At 39.2% G+C, this 18,460-nt stretch overlaps 1 protein-coding gene across 5 annotated transcripts in view; it reads right to left on the bottom strand.

Moving 5' to 3' along the window:
* Positions 1–18,460, bottom strand: part of PIGL (phosphatidylinositol glycan anchor biosynthesis class L) — an 81,706-nt gene that overhangs the window by 60,246 nt on the left and 3,000 nt on the right. For all 5 annotated transcript variants that reach the window (XR_006656136.2, XM_024564633.3, XM_024564631.3 and 2 more), the window contains exon 2: positions 9,410–9,509. Coding sequence is in view for 4 of the 5 variants with exons in the window: in XM_024564633.3 (XP_024420401.2) it covers positions 9,410–9,509 (100 nt within the window). In the remaining variant the exon portion in view is untranslated. The remainder of the gene's footprint in view (positions 1–9,409; positions 9,510–18,460) is intronic.

Raw genomic sequence — 18,460 nt, forward strand, 5'->3', positions numbered from 1 at the left:
AACTACTATGTATCAAGGGTTATGACAGAGGCTGGGGATACAGGAATAAAAAATACAGAGGGGTTTATAGCATGGACTAAAATCAGTGTGCATGATAGGATACAATGGAAAAATGAGAATGTAAGAAAATCTGGGCAAAGCAGGACGGTGTCAGAGTCTCAGGTAATTCTTGAACTGAGGTTTGAGTATGAATAGGAGCTGGTTGAAGAGACAGGTAAGGGGTGTTGAGAAGTGAGAAAGCATGAGAGAGGCAGGCACAAGCACAGGCAAAGGCGTATACACGTAAGAAAGCATGGTATGAGGGGCTGGGGGCTGGGTGGAGGTGGGCGTACAGGGGTGCTAAATGGTGATGGAAATATTTAGTAAATAAAATGATGGGGGGAAAAAGCAAGCATGGTATGTTTGAAGCCCAGTTTAAAAAAGGGACAAGAGATGCAGAGAAGACACAGATTGGGGTACTTGGCAGTCCTACCTATTTTTGTTATAGGAGTGGATGTGATTTAGGTAAAACAGGCTAGATCAGGGGTGTCAAACTCATTTTCACCGGGGGCCACATCAGCCTTGTGGTTGCCTTCAAAGGGCTCAATGTAATTTAGGACTGTGTAAATGTAACTACTCCTTAACAGTTAAACGAGAGCTCGGTACTGCCGCAGGGTAGAAACAAAGTGCCTGGGCAGGATAAAACAAGGTGGAGGGTCGGATTTGGCCCTTGGGCCTTGTGTTTGCTACCTGTGGGCTAGCTGATGAGGCTGACCAGGGAGACAGAGATCAGACCATAAACAGCTTTGAGACCTTGCAAGTTTTGTCAAACAATAGGTCATTGGGCCCCAGAGTACTTTAATGGTCATGGATTACAGTAGGGGAGATGTGCTTTATGTTATTTCATCACATTCAGCCTCTCTTGAGGGCCCACCATGCCTAGTCAGAGTGCTTAGGAGCAGTGTATCTGAGGCTCTTCCCACCCACTGAGGCCTATGAGAAGACCATAGTGTTTATAAAAAGGCTTACAAGCATTATTATTTTTTCAATGAACTCTATTCTATTCTTTGAATTTATCAAGTCAAATATCAAAATGTACATATTTCTAATTTAGCATTCACTTGTACAGATAGAAGCTGAGCAGAGAGGGAATAATGTTTTATTAGATATGCGGGGTAGTCGTGCTCCTCTATATGTACACATGCATGTACACACATACACATGTGCACACACATGCACACACATGTATGTATGTACACACACATGAATTTTAAAAATAAAAGCTTCCTTTAAAAAATCAAACTGCACAGAATTCTGTGAAATTAAAAAATGAAAGTGCGACAATGAGAACCAAGATGGTGGCGTAGGTAGACACACTGCGCTTCCTTGCACAAGCAGAACTGACAGAGAATCGAATGGCAAGGGGGACCGACACCAAGGAAATAGAAAATAAACATTCATCCAGACCAGTAGCAGGGGCGGAGAGGACTCGTGTTGCTGTGGCGGGACAGAGACTGGCGGAGTATGGGACGAACGGGGCAGGCAGTCCGACCACTAGCAGACCCTGCGGCCCCACATTCGCACACAGATAAACCAGGATGAACGGCGGGGAGCGAAGCAGACCACGCAACCCAGGGCTCCAGCACGATGAAATAAAGCCTCAAACCTCTGATTGAAAACGCCCGTGGGGGTTGGGGCGGCAGCAGGAGAAACTCCCAGCCCCACAGGAGAGGTTGTTGGAGAGACCCACAGGGGCCTAGAGTGTGCACAAGCCCACCCATTCGGGAACCAGCACCAGAGGGGCCCAATTTGATTGTGGGTACCGGACGCAATGACAGAAATCCAGTGGAGAGTGGAGCGGGCGCTATTGCTCCCTCTCGGCCCCTCCCCCACGTACAGCATCACAGCGCAGCGACCAGCGTTACCCCGCCCCAGTGAACACCTAAGGCTCTGCTCCTTTAAGTAACAGAAGCGCCAAGACAAAAAAAAAAAAAAAAAAAAAAAGGCCCAAATGACAGAACACTTCAAAGTTCCAGAAAAAATACAACTAAGTGAGGAAGAGATAGCCAACCTATCAGATGCACAGTTCAAAACACTGGTTATTAAGACGCTCACAGAATTAGTTGAATTTGTTCGAAAACTAGATGAAAAAAATGAAGTCTATGCTAAGAGAAACAAAGGAAAATGTACAGGGAACCAATAGTGATGCGAAGGAAACTGGGACTCAAATCAATGGTGTGGACCAGAAGGAAGAAAGAAACGTCCAACCAGAAAAGAATGAAGAAACAAGAATTCGGAAAAATGAGGAGAGGCTTAGGAACCTCCAAGACATCTTGAAACATTCCAACATCGAATTATAGGGGTGCCAGAAGGAGAAGAGGAAGAACGAAAAATTGAAAACTTATTAGAACAAATAATGAAGGAGAACTTCCCTCATCTGGCAAAGGAAATAGACTTCCAGGAAGTCCAGGAAGCTCAGAGAGTCCCAAAGAAGCTGGACCCAAGGAGGAACACACCAAGGCACATCATCATTACATTACCCAAGATTAAAGAGAAGGAGAAAATCTTAGATGCAGTAAGAGAAAAGGACACAGTTACCTACACAGGAGTTCCCAGAAGACTGTCAGCTGATTTCTCAAAAGAGACCTTACAGGCAACAAAGGGCTGGAAAGAAGTATTCCAAGTCATGAAAGGCAAGGACCTACATCCAAGATTGTTCTATCCAGCAAAGGTATCATTTAGAATGGAAGGGCAAATAAAGTGCTTCTCAGATAAGGTCAAGTTAAAGAAGTTCATCATCACCAAGCCATTATTATATGAAATGTGAAAGGGACTTATCTAAGAAAAAGAAGATAAAAAATATGAACAGTAAAAATGACAGCAAACTGACAGTTATTAACAACCACACCTAAAACAAAAACAAGAGCAAACTAGGCAAACAACTAGAACAGGAACAGAAACACAGAGATGGAGATCACATGGAGGGTTGTCAATAGGGGAGAGGGAAGGGGAGAGGGGGGAAAGGTACAGAGAATAAGTAGCATAGATGATAGGTGGAAAATAGACAGGGGGAGGGTAAGAATAGTGTAGGAAATGTAGAAGCCAAAGAACTTATAAGTATGACCCATGGACATGAAGTATAGGGGGGGAATGTGGGAGGGAGGTGGTGGGCAGGATGGAGTTGAGTGAAGGGGCAGAAATGGGACAACTGTAATAGCATAATCAATAAATATATCCAAAAAAAAGTAGCAGGATACAAAGTTAATCTCCAGAAATCAGTTGCATTGTTATATGCCAATAATAAACAGAAAGTTAAGAAAACAATCCTATTCACAATAGCTCCAACAAGAATAAAATACCTAGGAATAAACCTAACCAAGGATATAAAAGACCTGTCCATGGAAAATTCTAAGACACTGAAGAAGATACAGATAAATGGAAGCACATACTATGTTCATGAATAGGAAAAATTAACATCATTAAAATGTCCATACTACCCAAAGCAATCTACAGATTCAATGCAAATCCTATTAAGATTCCAATGACATATTTCACAGAACTAGAACAAATATGTCAAAAATATATATGGAACCACAAAAAGCCCCTCATAGCAACAGCAATCCTGAGAAAGAAGAATAAAGTTAGAGGAATCATGGTATCAAATATCAAACTATACTGTAAGGCCTACTAATTAAAACAGCCTGGTACTGGCATGAAAACAGACACATGGATCAATGGAACAGAATAGAGAGCCCAGAAATAAACCCACACCTTTACAGTCAATTAATATTTGACAGAGGAACCAGACACATAAAATGGGCTAAAGATAGTTTATTCAATAAATGGTGTTATGAAAATTGGACAGATATGTGCAGAAACATAAAACTAGACCATCTTCTTATACCACACACAAGAAGAAATTCAAAATGGATCAAAGACTTAAATGTTAGACCCGAAACCATAAAAATCTTAGAAGAAAATATAGGCAGCAAATTCTTGGATTTTTTAGAAATTTTTAATTGGATATATCTCTCCAGGCAAGGGAAACAAAAGAAAAAATAAACAGATGGGACTACATCAAATTAAAAAGGTTTTGCACAGCAAAAGAACACATCAACAAAATAAAAAGACAATCCACAGAATGGGAGAACATATTTGCTGATATATCTGATAAGGGGTTAATATACAAAATTTATAAAGAACTTACAAATCTCAACACCAAAAATACCAAGCAACCCAATTAAAACATGGGCAAAGGACCTGAATAGACACTTCTCCAAAGAGGACGTACAGATGGCCAATAGACATGTGAAAACATCACTAATCATCTGAGAAATGCAAATGAAAACCACAATGAGATACCATCTCACACCTGTCAGAATGGCTGTTATCAAAAAAATCAACAAACAACAAGTGTTGGTGAGGATGTAGAGAAAAGGGGAACCCTTTTGCACTGTTGGTGGGAGTGCAGGCTGGTGCAGCCACTGTGGAAAGTAGTGTGGTGAAACATCAAAAAATTAAAAATGGATCTGTCTTTAGACTCAGCAATTCCATTTCTGGGAATATACCCAAAGGAACCCAAAACACTAATTCGAAAGAATATATGTACCCCTATGTTCATTGCAGCGGCAAGATTCAGAAGCAGCCCAAGTGCCCATCACTAGATGACTAGAGATAAAAAGCTGTGGGACATTGACACAATGGAATTCTACTTGGCTGTGAAAAAAAGAAAAGTTTACCCTTTGCAACAGTATGGATGGACCTGGAGAGTAGTATGATAAATGAAATAAGCCAGTCAGAGAAAGACAAATATGACGATTTCACTCATATGTGGAATCTAATGAACAATCTGAACTAAGAAGGAAAACAGAGACAGACTCATAGATGGAGAGCAGATGATGGGTAGTGGGGGCGGTGGTGGGTTGGGTTAGGGGGTAGAGGGATTGAGCGAAAAGGAAGAAGGACTCATGGACATGGACAACAGTGTGGTGATTGCTGGGGGGAGGGGTTTATAAGGGGACTAAATGGTAATGGAGAAAAAAATACAATAAAGATTAAATTTGAAAAAAAAAAAAAAAGAAAGTGCTCTGCTCTTCCTGGCCCCAATTTAGTAGCAGCTACTCTGAAGGAGTCTGGTATGTATCCTTTTAGAAATTATCTATGCATATAGAAATGTGTGGGCACTTTTTGTTTTCTTTTACTTTGAAATATAAATGAAATAATTCTATGGATTCGTCCTGATATATTAAGAAGCACATAAGCAACAGATGAGCACTAAATCCACAGGTTGCATTTCCAGTCACATCCAGTTCCCTAGTGTCCCGGGAGCCTCCCTGACCTGCAAATGAGCGTAGGCATAATGAAGAGCTTTTCCGCAAGGGCAGCCGTGGTGCCTGTCCTGCCAGCTCCTATGTCCTGAAACTGCTCTTCTCTTTCTTCAACACCTATCACAGTACCTCGCCCAATCCAGGCATTTACTACGTATCTGTTAACAACATGTATTTTAACATCATATGACTCATTAAATTAACAGAACTTCATAGATATTAAGGAACTGGGGAGAGTTACTGAAAGTATCCATTTAGGCATCTAATGACTGACATTATGCCTTCTTTTCTTCAGAACTAATTTTCCCCCCATCTTTTTAAGGGATCAGATAAGGGGTGTACTTGGGGAAGCTCTTCTGGTTAAATGTTTCCCTGAAATCTAGCAATGAAGTTCACAATAATGGAAGTAAAAACTGACCACACACAAGGTCAATTATATGTACTTAAAAACATGCTGGTCTTTCAAATACAGTAACAAAGTGGTCACTTACTTTCCTGTAGAAAGCCAGGAATCTATTCTGTCTTCCTTTCTGTTTTTGAATTCTAGCATTGCCATTTATTAAATGTGTGACCTCAGAGGAGTCTCTTAATCTCTCTGAGCTTTAGTTTCTTCAAGTGAAACAAAAGGATAAGGAAACCTATCTTACAAAGTTGGCAGATGGGTTAGATGAGATGGCCTTTGTGAAAGTTGGTGTCAGGCATGGAGTAGGCATAAAACATAGTGGTTAAAGCTCAGGTTCTGGAGCCGGACTGCTTCTCCTCAAATGCCAGCTCCACCACTTATACTGGAAGACATGCAGCAAATTATCAGCCTCTCACTAACATATATAGTTTCTTATCTATAACATCAGAAAAAATTGGATTATTTTAAAGATTAAATAAGCTGGTTTTGGGTAATACTATTTATTGTTATTATTATGAGTATAGGCCCTCCATAAAATTTCCTTTCTCTTCTTACCCTTCATTCTTCTCTTTGACTCATCTAAATCACCTAAAGTAAAATTCCAAAGCTCTGCTTTTTCTGGGTTGTAAAGTAAGAGGTTGAAAGACTATAGGCTGCATGTTGCTAGGGGTTGAACTGCATCCTCTCTAAACCCATCTGTTGAAGAATTAACCCCCACTATGACTGTATTTGGAGGAAGACGTTAGGAAGTAATTCAGGTTAAGTGAGGTCATAATGGTAGACCTAATCCTATAGGACTGGTGGCTATAGGACTATAGGACTGAATAAGAGAAAAGAGAAATCTCTCTACTTTCTCCTTCCACCATGTGAGCAAACAGTGAGAAGTTGGCCATCTCTAAGTCAAAAAGCAAATCCCCTCCAGAAATTGCCCCTGCTGGACCATGGTCTGGGAATTCCAGCCTCCAGAACTATGAGATAATAAATTGCTGCTGTATAAGACTCCTGGTCTATGCTATTTTGCTATGGCGGCTTGAGCTAAGATACATGGTTTCTTTGACTCTTCAAACTGGTTTCTTGAAAATTTTATTTTTAACAAGTTTACTACCCCTCTACAAATTTCACAAATAGGAGATGTTGCTGAAGCTGCATGATCTTCAGGATATGTAAAACATAATTAATTAAGACATGATGAGAGTAAAGATCTTGATAACTGACCTGAGATCTTTGGCTTGACAACTCAGATCTGACCCTGAAAAAAACATCTTGCATTGCTGGGCTAAAGCAAGCACTGCACAGGCAGAAGTCTGAGTGCAAAGGGGGTGCCTGAGCAGAGAAGCCCATTAATATTATTGTTCATATTAACAGGGAGATAATAAATCACACCATATACCCACAGAGTAAAAGAGAAGTACGTCATCTTTGAGAACAAATGAGCAAATGATTTATTTCGCAAGTTGACTCAAAACGATGTATCTTCCAAGGGTTACAGAGGAAGAAGTTTAGAAACAGATTAAGGAACTTGCCTAAGTGACACAGTTAATGACCTGACGAAGCTGGGGTTTTAGTCCCAGTACCTCCTTCTAAAAGCATTACAAAACCCACTTGCATGGACAGAGAAGAAATTCTCCTGTGGCGATCCCAACAATTTACCCTGAGCCAATGAACTGACAAAGAATTGAAACTGAGAATGAATTGAAATTTCCCCCTTATCTCTTCGTAGGGCACTGAAATGAACAGGAGATCCCTCTGCCCAATCTAACACAATGAACATCAATTCCCAACCACTATGAAAAAGATAAAGACTACCTTTCAAAATATCAATTCTGGTCAAGATGGAGTTTCAGTCCCGGTAGTCTGGCTCTAGATTTGAGTAGGTAGAAACCCTTCCGTTCCTCGCACACCAAAAGGAGGATAACAACCAATCTAAAATCAATAAACAACCAGAAGTGCCAGAAAATCAAACTGCATGGAAATCCAACAACCAAGGAATTAAAGAAAAAATCAATCAGAACTACCAGACCAGTAAGGTGGCACTGGCTGGCGGAGAAAAACTGCTGTGAATTGGGGGACCTTGGGGGCAGGGCTGGCTGCAGCCTGGTGAGGGGCTGCAAGGGCTTCGAGGGCGGGGCTGACTTAAGGGGAAACTGAGACTCAGAGTTGATATGGCAGTTGCTACAGTGGGAGAAACTCCCAGTCTCACACAGGAGTCCATCCAAAAGTGCACTAGGGACTAGCAGATGAGCAGCACTGTTCCCTCTCTGGTGCCTCCCCAACAGGCAGCACTGCAGTGCAGCAAAGAGGGTTGTCCTGCCCCCTTACAATTTATCAGCTGTGTCAAGATAAAGAAATATGGACCAAATGAAAGAACATAGCAAAGTCTCAGAAAGAGAACTAAGCGAGGAGGAGATCACCAACCTATCTGATGGAGAATTTAAAGCCCTGGTAATCAAAATGCTCACAGATCTGATTGAGCTTGGTCAAAAAATGAAAAAACAAATGAAAGATACCCAAAGTGAAATAAAGCAAAATATTCAGGGAACCAACAGTAACAGGAAGGAAACCAGGACTCAAAGCAATGATTTGGAACAAGAGGAAAAAATAAACATCCAACAGGTACAGAATGAAGAAATAAAAATTCAGAAGAGTGAAGAGAGTCTTACAAACTTCTGGGACAACCTGAAACGTTCCAATATCTGAATTATAGGGGTGCCAGAAGGAGAACAATAGCAGCAAGAAATTGAAAACTTATTTGGACATATAATGAAGGAAAACTTCTCCAATCTGGCAAAGGAAATAGACTTCCAGGAAGTCCAGCAAGCCCAGAGAGTCCCAAAGAAGTTGGACCCAAAGAGGAACATACCAAGGCACATCATTAAGTTACCCAAGATTAAAGATAAGGAGAGAACCCTAAAAGAAGGGAGAGGAAAGGAGAGAGTTAGCTACAAAGGAGTTCCCATAAGACTATCAGCTGATTTCTCAAAAGAAACCTTGCAGGCAAGAAGGGGCTGGAAAGAAGTATTCCAAGTCATGAAAGGCAAGGACCTACATCCCAGATTGCTCTCTCCAGCAAAGCTTTCATTTAGAATGGAAGGGCAGATAAAGTGCTTCCCAGATAAGGTCAAATTAAAGGAGTTCATCATCACCAAGCCATTATTATATGAAATGTGAAAGGGACTTATCTAAGAAAAAGATCTAAGAAAAAGAAGATCAAAAATATGAACAGTAAGATGACAACAAACTCACAACTATCAACAAATGAACCTAAAAGAAAAGAAAAACAATGAAACAAAAACTGAGCAAACAACTAGAACAGGAACAGAATCAGAGAAGTGGACATCACATGGAGGGATTTCAGTGGGAAGGGGGAAGGGAGGAATAGGGGGAAAAAGGTACAGGGAAAAAGAAGCATAATTAGTAGGCATAAAGTAGACAGGGAGAGATAAAAAATGTTATAGGAAGCAGAGGACTCAAAGAACTTATATGTACAACCCATGGACATAAACTAAGGGGGGGAGGAATGCTGGAGGGTTGGGGGGGCAGGGTGGAGGGGGGATAAAGGGAGAAATAAATTGAGAAAACTGTAATAGCATAATCAATAAAAAATACTTAAAAAAAGACTGTCTTTCATAACCAGCAGCTAACAGTTAATGGTGAAACACTAGATGCGTTCTCAATCAAATCACTAATACAGCTGAGTTACCTGTTGTCAATAATCATTACACTGGAGGCTGGAATCCCCAAAACATCACAGCTCTGCAAAAGTTCTTTCTTACGAATCTCGCCTTGATTGTAGTAATTTCCTGAAGATAACAAATATACAATGGAAGGTTTAACAGTAGAGATTTATGGGTTCACTCATTCTTACCCTGTCTTGTTCCCCAGAGTATTTAAGCTCCCTGAAAATTTTGTGGTTATGATAAGAAGTTGAAGAAAATACAACACTAAGATTACATCAGATTCTCCTGTGAGAAGACCACCAGCAGCACAATCTTTTTTTTGTTTTTTAAGATTTTATTTATTTATTTTTAGAGAGGGGAAGGGTTGGAGAAAGAGGGGGATAGAAACAACAATATGTGGTTGCCTCTCACACGACCCCACTGGAGGGGACCCTGCCTGCAACCCACGCTGGGAATTGAACCAGCAAACCTTCAGTTTACAGTCTGGTGCTCAATCCACTGAGCCAGACCAGCCAGGGCATCAGCAGCACAATCTTTAAATCACTGTTAATTCTTTCCCATCTGTACCTCCCTCTCTGCTCCTCAGGCTGCCTAGCTGCCTGCCTGTCTGCAATGTAGTTTCATGCTATAGGGAGCCATTGTGCATCTGAGAGAGCAATGGCTCTGGCATTAGGCAGAGAACCCTTCTGTAACAACTCAGAAAAAGTGGGGTCCTTGAGCCCACTATTAGTTTGAGCCCTTTAAATTAATAGTCCTCAAGTATCTGTTAAGCATTTACTTAAAGAAGAGGCTCCTGAGTATTATAGGAAAACATCCTCCTTTGGCAGACAGCAAGTGTCCACCAACCCTTGGTTGGAGATAAAAGAAGGAGGTAGTGTTACTGGAGCCCAGAGGCCTGGGTTCCCCAAATGAAGCTGAAACCAACAGGGCTGAACCCTCTTCTATTAGAATGTATCCCCAGAACCCAGCTGGAGAAATCGTGATTTAAATGAAACTAGCATAAAAATAGGGGCAAGTTACCTGAATAGACGTTTCTCCAAAGATAGGCAGACGGCCAACAAGCATGTGAAAGATGCTCAACATCATTACTCACTAGGGAAGTGCAAGGCAAAACCACAAGAGATATCATTTCATAGCCAATAGCATAGCTAGAGTATAAAACCAACCAAACAAACCCAAATAAAGAGACAGAAAATTACAAGTGTGGGTGAGGATGTAGAGAAATTAGGACTCTCGTGCATTGCTGGTGGGAACATAAAATGGTACAGTTGTTGTGGAAAAGTTGGTGATTACTCAAAAATTTAAGGATACAGTAGAATTGCCATATAACTCAGCAATTCCACTCTTAGGTATACACCTAAAAGAACTGTAAACAAGGATTCAAACAGATACTTGTATATTCATGTTCACAGCAGCATTATTCAAAGAGCTGAAAAATGGAAACAATCTAAGTATTCACAAATAGATGAATAAACAAGCAAAATGTGGTATATACATAAATGGGATATTAGTCAGTCTTAAAAAGAAATAAAGTTCTGATATATGCTACAACATGGATAGATGTTGAGCCCTGGCTGGTGTGGCTCAGTGGATTGAGCACTGGCCTGAGAACTAAAGGGCTGCAGGTTCGATTCCCAGTCAGGGCACATGCCTGGGTTGCAGGCCAAGTCCCCAAGGGGCGGTGTGTGACAGGCAACCACAAGTTGATGCTTCTCTCCCTCATTTTCTCTTCCCTTCCCCTCTCTCTAAAAATAAAATAAATAAAATCTTTAAAAATATATGGATAAATGTTGAAAAAATGCTAATTAAAATATGCTAGACAAAAAGGGCAATTGTTGTATGATTCCACTTGTGTAAAGTATATATAATAGTCAAATTCAGAGATAAAAAAAATAGAATAGTGGTTGCCAGGGGTTGGGGAGAGGAAGGAATGGGAGTTATTAACAGGTGGAATTCTGTTTGGAATGATGAAAAAGTTCTGTAAATAGATAGTGGTGATGATTATACAATGTTGTGAATGTACTTAATGCCATCTACAGAACTGAATACTTAAAAATGGTTAAAGAGGTAAATTTTGTTATGCCTATTTTACCACAATAAAAATTTTTTAATATATATTTATTGATTATGCTATTACAGTTGTCCCATTTCCCCCCCCTCACTGCACTCCATCCTACCCACCCCCTCCCTCCCACATTCCCCCCCTATACTTCATGTCCATGGGTCATACTTATAAGTTCTTTGGCTTCTACATTTCCTACACTATTCTTACCCTCCCCCTGTCTATTTTCCACCTATCATTTATGCTACTCATTCTCTGTACCTTTCCCCCCCTTTACCCCTCCCACTCCCATATTGACAACCCTCCATGTGATCTCCATCTCTATGGTTCTGTTCCTGTTCTAGTCGTTTGCCTAGTTGGCTCTTGTTTTTGTTTTAGGTGTGGTTGTTAATAACTGTGAGTTTGCTGTCATTTTAACTGTTCCTATTTTTTATCTTCTTTTTCTTAGATAAGTCCCTTTAACATTTCATATAATAATGGCTTGGTGATGATGAATTTCTTTAACTTGACCTTATCTGAGAAGCACTTTATCTAAGCCCTTCCATTCTAAATGAAAGCTTTGCTGGATACAGTAATCTGGGATGTAGGTCCTTGCCTTTCATGACTTGGAATACTTCTTTCCAGCCCCTTCTTGCCTGTAAGGTCTCTTTTGAGAAATCAGCTGACAGTCTTCTGGGAACTCCTTTGTAGGTAACTGTGTCCTTATCCCTTGCTGCTTCTAAGATTCTCTCCTTCTCTTTAATCTTAGGTAATGTAATTATGATGTGCCTTGGTGTGTTTCTCCTTGGGTCCGGCTTCTTTGGGACTCTCTGAGCTTCCTGGACTTCCTGGAAGTCTATTTCCTTTGCCAGATGAGAGAAGTGCTCTTTCATTATTTGTTCAAATAAGTTTTCAATATTTTGTTCTTCCTCTTCTCCTTCTGGCACCCCTATAATTCAGATGTCGGAACGTTTAAAGATGTCCTGGAGGCTCCTAAGCCTCTCCTCATTTTTCCGAATTCTTGTTTCTTCATTCTTTTCTGGTTGGATGTTTCTTTCTTCCTTCTGGTCCACCATTGATTTGAGTCCCAGTTTCCTTCGCATCACTATTGGTTCCCTGTACATTTTCCTTTGTTTCTCTTAGCATAGGCTTCATTTTTTCATCTGTTTTTGAACAAACTCAACCAATTCTGTGAGCTTCCTGATAGCCAGTGTTTTGAACTGTGCATCCAATAGATTGGCTATCTCTTCCTCGCTTAGTTGCATTTTTTCTGGAGATTTGAAGTGTTCTGTCATGTGGGCCATTTTTTTTTTTTGTCTTGGCGTGTCTGTTACTTAAAGGGGTGGAGCCTTTGTTGTTCACCGGGGCGGGGTAACGCTGGTCGCTGCACTGTGATGCTGTACATGGGGGAGGGGCCAAGAGGGAGCAATGGCGCCCGCTCCACTCTCCACCGGATTTCTGTTATTGCCTCTGGTACCCACAATCAAACTGGGCCACTCTGGTGCTGGCCCCCGAGTGGGTGGGCTTGTGCATGCCCTAGGCCCCTGTGTGTCTCTCCAATGACCTCTCCTGTGAGGCTGGGAGTCTCTCCTGCTGCCGCCCCAACCCCCACGGGCGTTTTCAATCAGAGGTTTGAGGCTTTATTTCATCGTGCTGGAGCCCTGGGTTACGTGGTCTGCTTTGTTCCCCGCCATTTGTCCGGCTTATCTGTGCGCGAATGTGGGGTTGCGGGGTGCTACCCGCCGCTCTGCCTGCCCCCTTCTCTGCCACTCTGAGTCGGGCCTTCTCGGTTTACCTGCGCGATTGTGGGGCCGCAGGGTCTGCTAGTGGTCAGACTGCCTGCCCTGTTGGTCCCTCACTCGGCCAGGCTCGGTTCCACCACGGCTACGCGAGTCCTCTCCGCCCCCCGCTGCCCGTCTCTGCCCCTCCTACCGGTCTGGATGAATGTTTATTCCTTGGTGTCGGACTTCCTTGCCGTTGGATTTTCTGTCAGTTCTGGTTGTGCGAGGAGGAGCAGTGTGTCTACCTACGCTGCCATCTTGGTTCTCTCATAAAAATATTTTAAAAATTAGACTTGCCTTGCATAAAAATCTTTCAATTAAATGTTGTTACTGTAAAACAGAAAAGACGTCTTTAAAATTGGCAAAACAACCTTTTAAAAGATCATTAAAAAAATACTGAACATGTATGTATGCAGCCAAGATCAAGAAACACTACCACATGCTATTATCAACCAATATACCCACACTTGTAAGTACATGTTTTTTTCATTATTTCCAAAAGCAGTGTGTTAATATTTGTCTTTACTAACAGAAACACTACTTTTCATTAGTTTCTCTGCTCTGTGACTTATGGATAGTCATTAACAAGGCCAAACATATTGGAAACAGTCTTTTTCTGAATATGACAGGCATATTTGTATCAGATGGAATGAAAAGTACCCACTGCATGAAAACTGTGTTCAACTCATTGCAGTGAGCAGTTAAAAAAAAGTATTTCCAATACTAAGCTCTTCAAGACTCATTACATTTTGTTGATTATTTCTATTAATAGAATTAATCTTCTATTATTTAATAGAAATGAATAGAATTATTTCTATTCTCTATTCTGGCAGATTAGCCCTGTTGCATTTCCTTTATTTTTCACACTTGCATCTTTCTTTTTTCCACTGTTCACAGGCAGTCTATGTCAGTGTGGAATTTTTCTTTGGTCTCTGACATGATTTCTTCCCTAATGTTTATTAGCATTTCTTTTATGGTTTCTCATAGTTTAAGCAAGTTCTTTATTTTTACACTTAAAACTCTTAACTCATTAAGTAAATAAAAGCTCCGAAAAGCATATAACATTCCTCAATTAAGTAAATAAATACTTAGCAGGACATAAACATTTTTATAAACACCTAATATACATTAGGTTCAAAATAGGGGATGTGATTAAGATTACCTAACATATAAATTCTAAGCTTAATTATAAAAACCTGGTAAGTTAATATAATACTTAGAGTTAACCTATCATCAGCATCAAGATTTATGAATAGGTATTGTTTTCAGTTAATCATTGAATCCTTATGCATTATTTAGCTGGCATATCACATAAAAATCCTATCAACCTAAACCTTAGAGAAAAGTGCCTAAGTATTTATATTTATATATATGTATATTTACAAAATAGGACCACAGATATATAACCAGAGTCATGTTGTGAAGTTTTATAGCTCCCTTAAAAAAAGGTAATTCATATTTTTAAATATTAGTGATTTATTCCATTCTTGTCAGCATTTGATTAAAAAAAAAAAAAAAAAAGAAATCCCAAAAGTTTTGGGTCAGGAACAAAAGAGACAGATGAGACTAATACTTTTGAGGATGAATCTAAATGTCTCTCAATCAGGAACACTTTGAAGTTTTATTTATGACTAAAAGTCATTATTAAGAATAATCTGGTAAGTTCTGTTTTAGGAAAAATGGTGAATTAGATGTCCGGAAAACCCTCTTAGCATAGTACACCTAGTGTAAAATACAAGGGAAACATATTGCAGAATGTATGGCTGAATTAGCAGGAATGTAAGGGCTATCTTTGCCAGTCTTAAACATAAGTACAAATCCAGACAAGGAGGGTGGAGCTGAAATTGGAGTATCTGCTTATGCCTGGTTGTCTAAAATTAGGGCAGAAGATAAAGGCTGGGCACAAATAAGGAGACATCCACACAAAGTCAGGACCTTCCAAAGGCTATACCTATAGTGAGTGAACCAGAAAAAAAACCTCATTCTGAACACAGATGGGGGGGCCACATCTTTGTCTGAAGAGTTGGTGTTAGGGGAAGGGAAAGTAAGGAAACTGTTCCCCAATACGGATTGTTAATGATACACTTGCCTTCACTTGGTGTGGCACATTATATTTTCCAAAAATAGCTACAGCAGTATTTCTAGTCCCACATGTACTTATAGAACCTTGTTGCTCTCTCTGAGGAAGTCTAGTTCTTTCCTTGAAGCTGGATGTGACTTATGACTGCCTTCGCAAACAGAATTCAGTGAAAGTGATACTGCATGACTTCCAAGGCTAGGCCATAAAAGGTAATGTGGCTGCCTCTAAGGATTCTTGCCCAGAAACACAGTCACTAGGTTGTAAGGGAGCCCAAGCTACGTGGATTTACTACATGTGGATTCTGTGTGGATGTTCTGTCTGGCCAATGTCTCTAGCTAAGTCAGGTGATTCCAGTCCTCAACCTTTGGATCCTCCAGCCAAAATACTAGACATCCTGGGGCAGAGACAACTGTGCTCTATCTGAAACCATGAGAGATAAAGTTTAGTACTGTTTTAAGCCATTAGTTTTGAGACAATTTGTTATACAGCATTAGACAACTAATGTGTTTGGACCCTGAATTTACATTACCACGGTGGACTGAAAAAAAAAATTGCAATCTAAAATGTTAGTACTGCCCTTTGCTGCCTGGCTGAAGCAAACATAAATCATCAAAATATCATCACAAATATAGTTTCAAGACACATGTGCTTACAATGAAAATTATCACAAAACACACATGGAAACAAGTCACTCAGAATAAGTTACATACTCAAAAACAGAGTCAGACACACAGACTAAAGAATTGGAATTATTATAGCAGATACAAGTTTTTAATATATTTAAGAAGGATATCACACTATGAAAAGTTATGAGACAATAATATTTGCAAAAAGAACTCCTAGATATGAGAAACAAATTAAAGAATAAAATTACTAACCATCTCAATATTACATATGTAGTATTAACAGACTAAAAGAAGACATTAAAGAAGGCCAATATAAATGAAGGGATGTACTATAACGTCATAGATAGAAAAACTTTATATTAGAAATGTATCAATTTCCCCTATAACAATCAATAGTCAGTGAAATTCTAATAAAAATGCCAGCAAGGTTTTTCTTTGAATGTGACCAAACTAATTCAAAAATATTTGGAGGAAAAAAGGTCAAAAACAGCAAATACACCCTGAAGAACAACAAATCAGAGGGCTGGCCATACTGGATAATATTGCCATAAAGGCTTAATTAAGACAGTAATTAATACAGCATGATATTGGCACAGGGATGTCAAACTGATTAAAGAAACAGTATATAGATTGGAAATGCATGAACATTTGATATATGAGAGTTGGCAGTGCAGTCTGGAGGGGAAAGGAAGAGCTGAATTTGCTTTCCTGACTCCACTCTTTTCCTCCAAACCGTTTTCCAATTGCCACCAGAATGAGCTTTCTCAAACACAGAATTGGTTGTGTTAATTTTCAACCAAATATATCCAATAATGCCCTACCATCAACTGTAGTTTTCTCCCATGTGTATATATTAACAGGTTACATAATTTGGGAGAAATGCTAGACTAAGTAAAGTTAAATAGGATTTTTTTTTACAAGACTTCTCAAAGATGTTAAAATGCTAATAAGAACTTTGAACCTCTAAATGTGGGATAGATAGCACATCTGGCTAATTTCCCAAACTTGTCAGGCCAAAGCCTTTTTTTTTTTTTTTTTTTTTTAAATAGCAACTTGATGAACTAGAGTTTCTTTGATCATGCACTGGAGATCAAAATAGTTATTTCAACTGACATAGCATACAAAGCAATACAAGAGGCAGATTGGGTGCAGACTGATGGCTTTTATACTGTAACAGTTTGGAACAGGTAAGGGCACAGGGTCCTGGCTCCTCTACATTCTAGCTGTTCACTTTGGTCAAGTTACTTACTTCTCCTTGACTTCAATTTCCATATCTGTATAGTGGGAATAACAAATTCTATGTTTATAATGTTTTATGCATATATAATAATGCCTATCATAGGATTGCTGAGATTAAATGAGCTGCTAATAACAAAATACTCCATTTTTTTCCTGCTTGTCCCTACCCCTTAAAACTGGAGATATAGATAGAACGAATTATTCATACAAGTCTAAGACTTAACTTACATTTTTCCTACTGCCTATAATGATTTGCCACATTTACTATATACCTTGTCCTATTTTTAAAGATCACCTCCAAAGAAAACTTCTTTGGAGAAATTTCCTTAATCCAAACCCCTGAAATGAGAATCCACACTTTTCTTCATTTGGTATCCACAGTACTTTATCACACCATTACAGTTTTCATTACATTGTATCACAAGTTATTAGCTTCCCATTTTTCATGTTAGAATAAGTCAGTAGTGTGGGTATAACGTTCAATACACACATTTCTGCATGAATTGGGAATTTTGAAAGTAACTTGAAAATTAAAAGAGAAAACAATCTAAATAGCAAGTTGGATTCAGAGGAAGTAATGAAAGACAAAATAAGGATCCTAAGTGTTCAATACATGCCAAGGGAACACATTATGTTTTTAAATTTGAAACAATTTTGAATTTTAGTCCCAACCTATTAAAAAATAGGAGAAATTTATAAAAGAATCCAGTGTACCTATAATACTTTGTAAATAAAATTGACTTCTCGTATAGATCTTGAAACAAATTAACTTATAAGTTGTAGTATAAAACATAAAATTAAAAGCAAACAAAAGTGAGGCCTTTAAGTGAATTTATTTGCAATTGATATCCTTAATAGCACAAGCTGAGAAGAAAAGTACTTAGACCCAAATTCTCCATAAATATGAAAATATTTAATGAAAATGAATATTTAATGAAAATATTTAATCTTACTGGCAGCAAAAGATTTGAGGGGAAATAAGTGTTTATCAAATCAAGAAGTATTATTAAAAAACATTAGTCATTGCTAGGGAGGGTACTATATTAAGACAGAGATTTTCACTACCAGTCAGTGAGAAAGTAAACTGGTATGTTTTTGGGAATGCAATTTGCATGAAAAGCCTTCAAACGGCCAAATTTAGGAGTCATTCTTAATGAATACTATGCAATACATACAGATGTTTACTGTTATTCATAATAGCTACACTAGAAAAAAACCCCCTAAACATACACACAATAATGGATGACTAAGATTTATCTCTATAAGACCACTTAAAAAGGCTACATATCAGTTATTATTAATATGGG

Source organism: Desmodus rotundus, chromosome 9, assembly GCF_022682495.2.
Source record: "Desmodus rotundus isolate HL8 chromosome 9, HLdesRot8A.1, whole genome shotgun sequence".
In the NCBI taxonomy this organism is placed as follows: domain Eukaryota; kingdom Metazoa; phylum Chordata; class Mammalia; order Chiroptera; family Phyllostomidae; genus Desmodus; species Desmodus rotundus.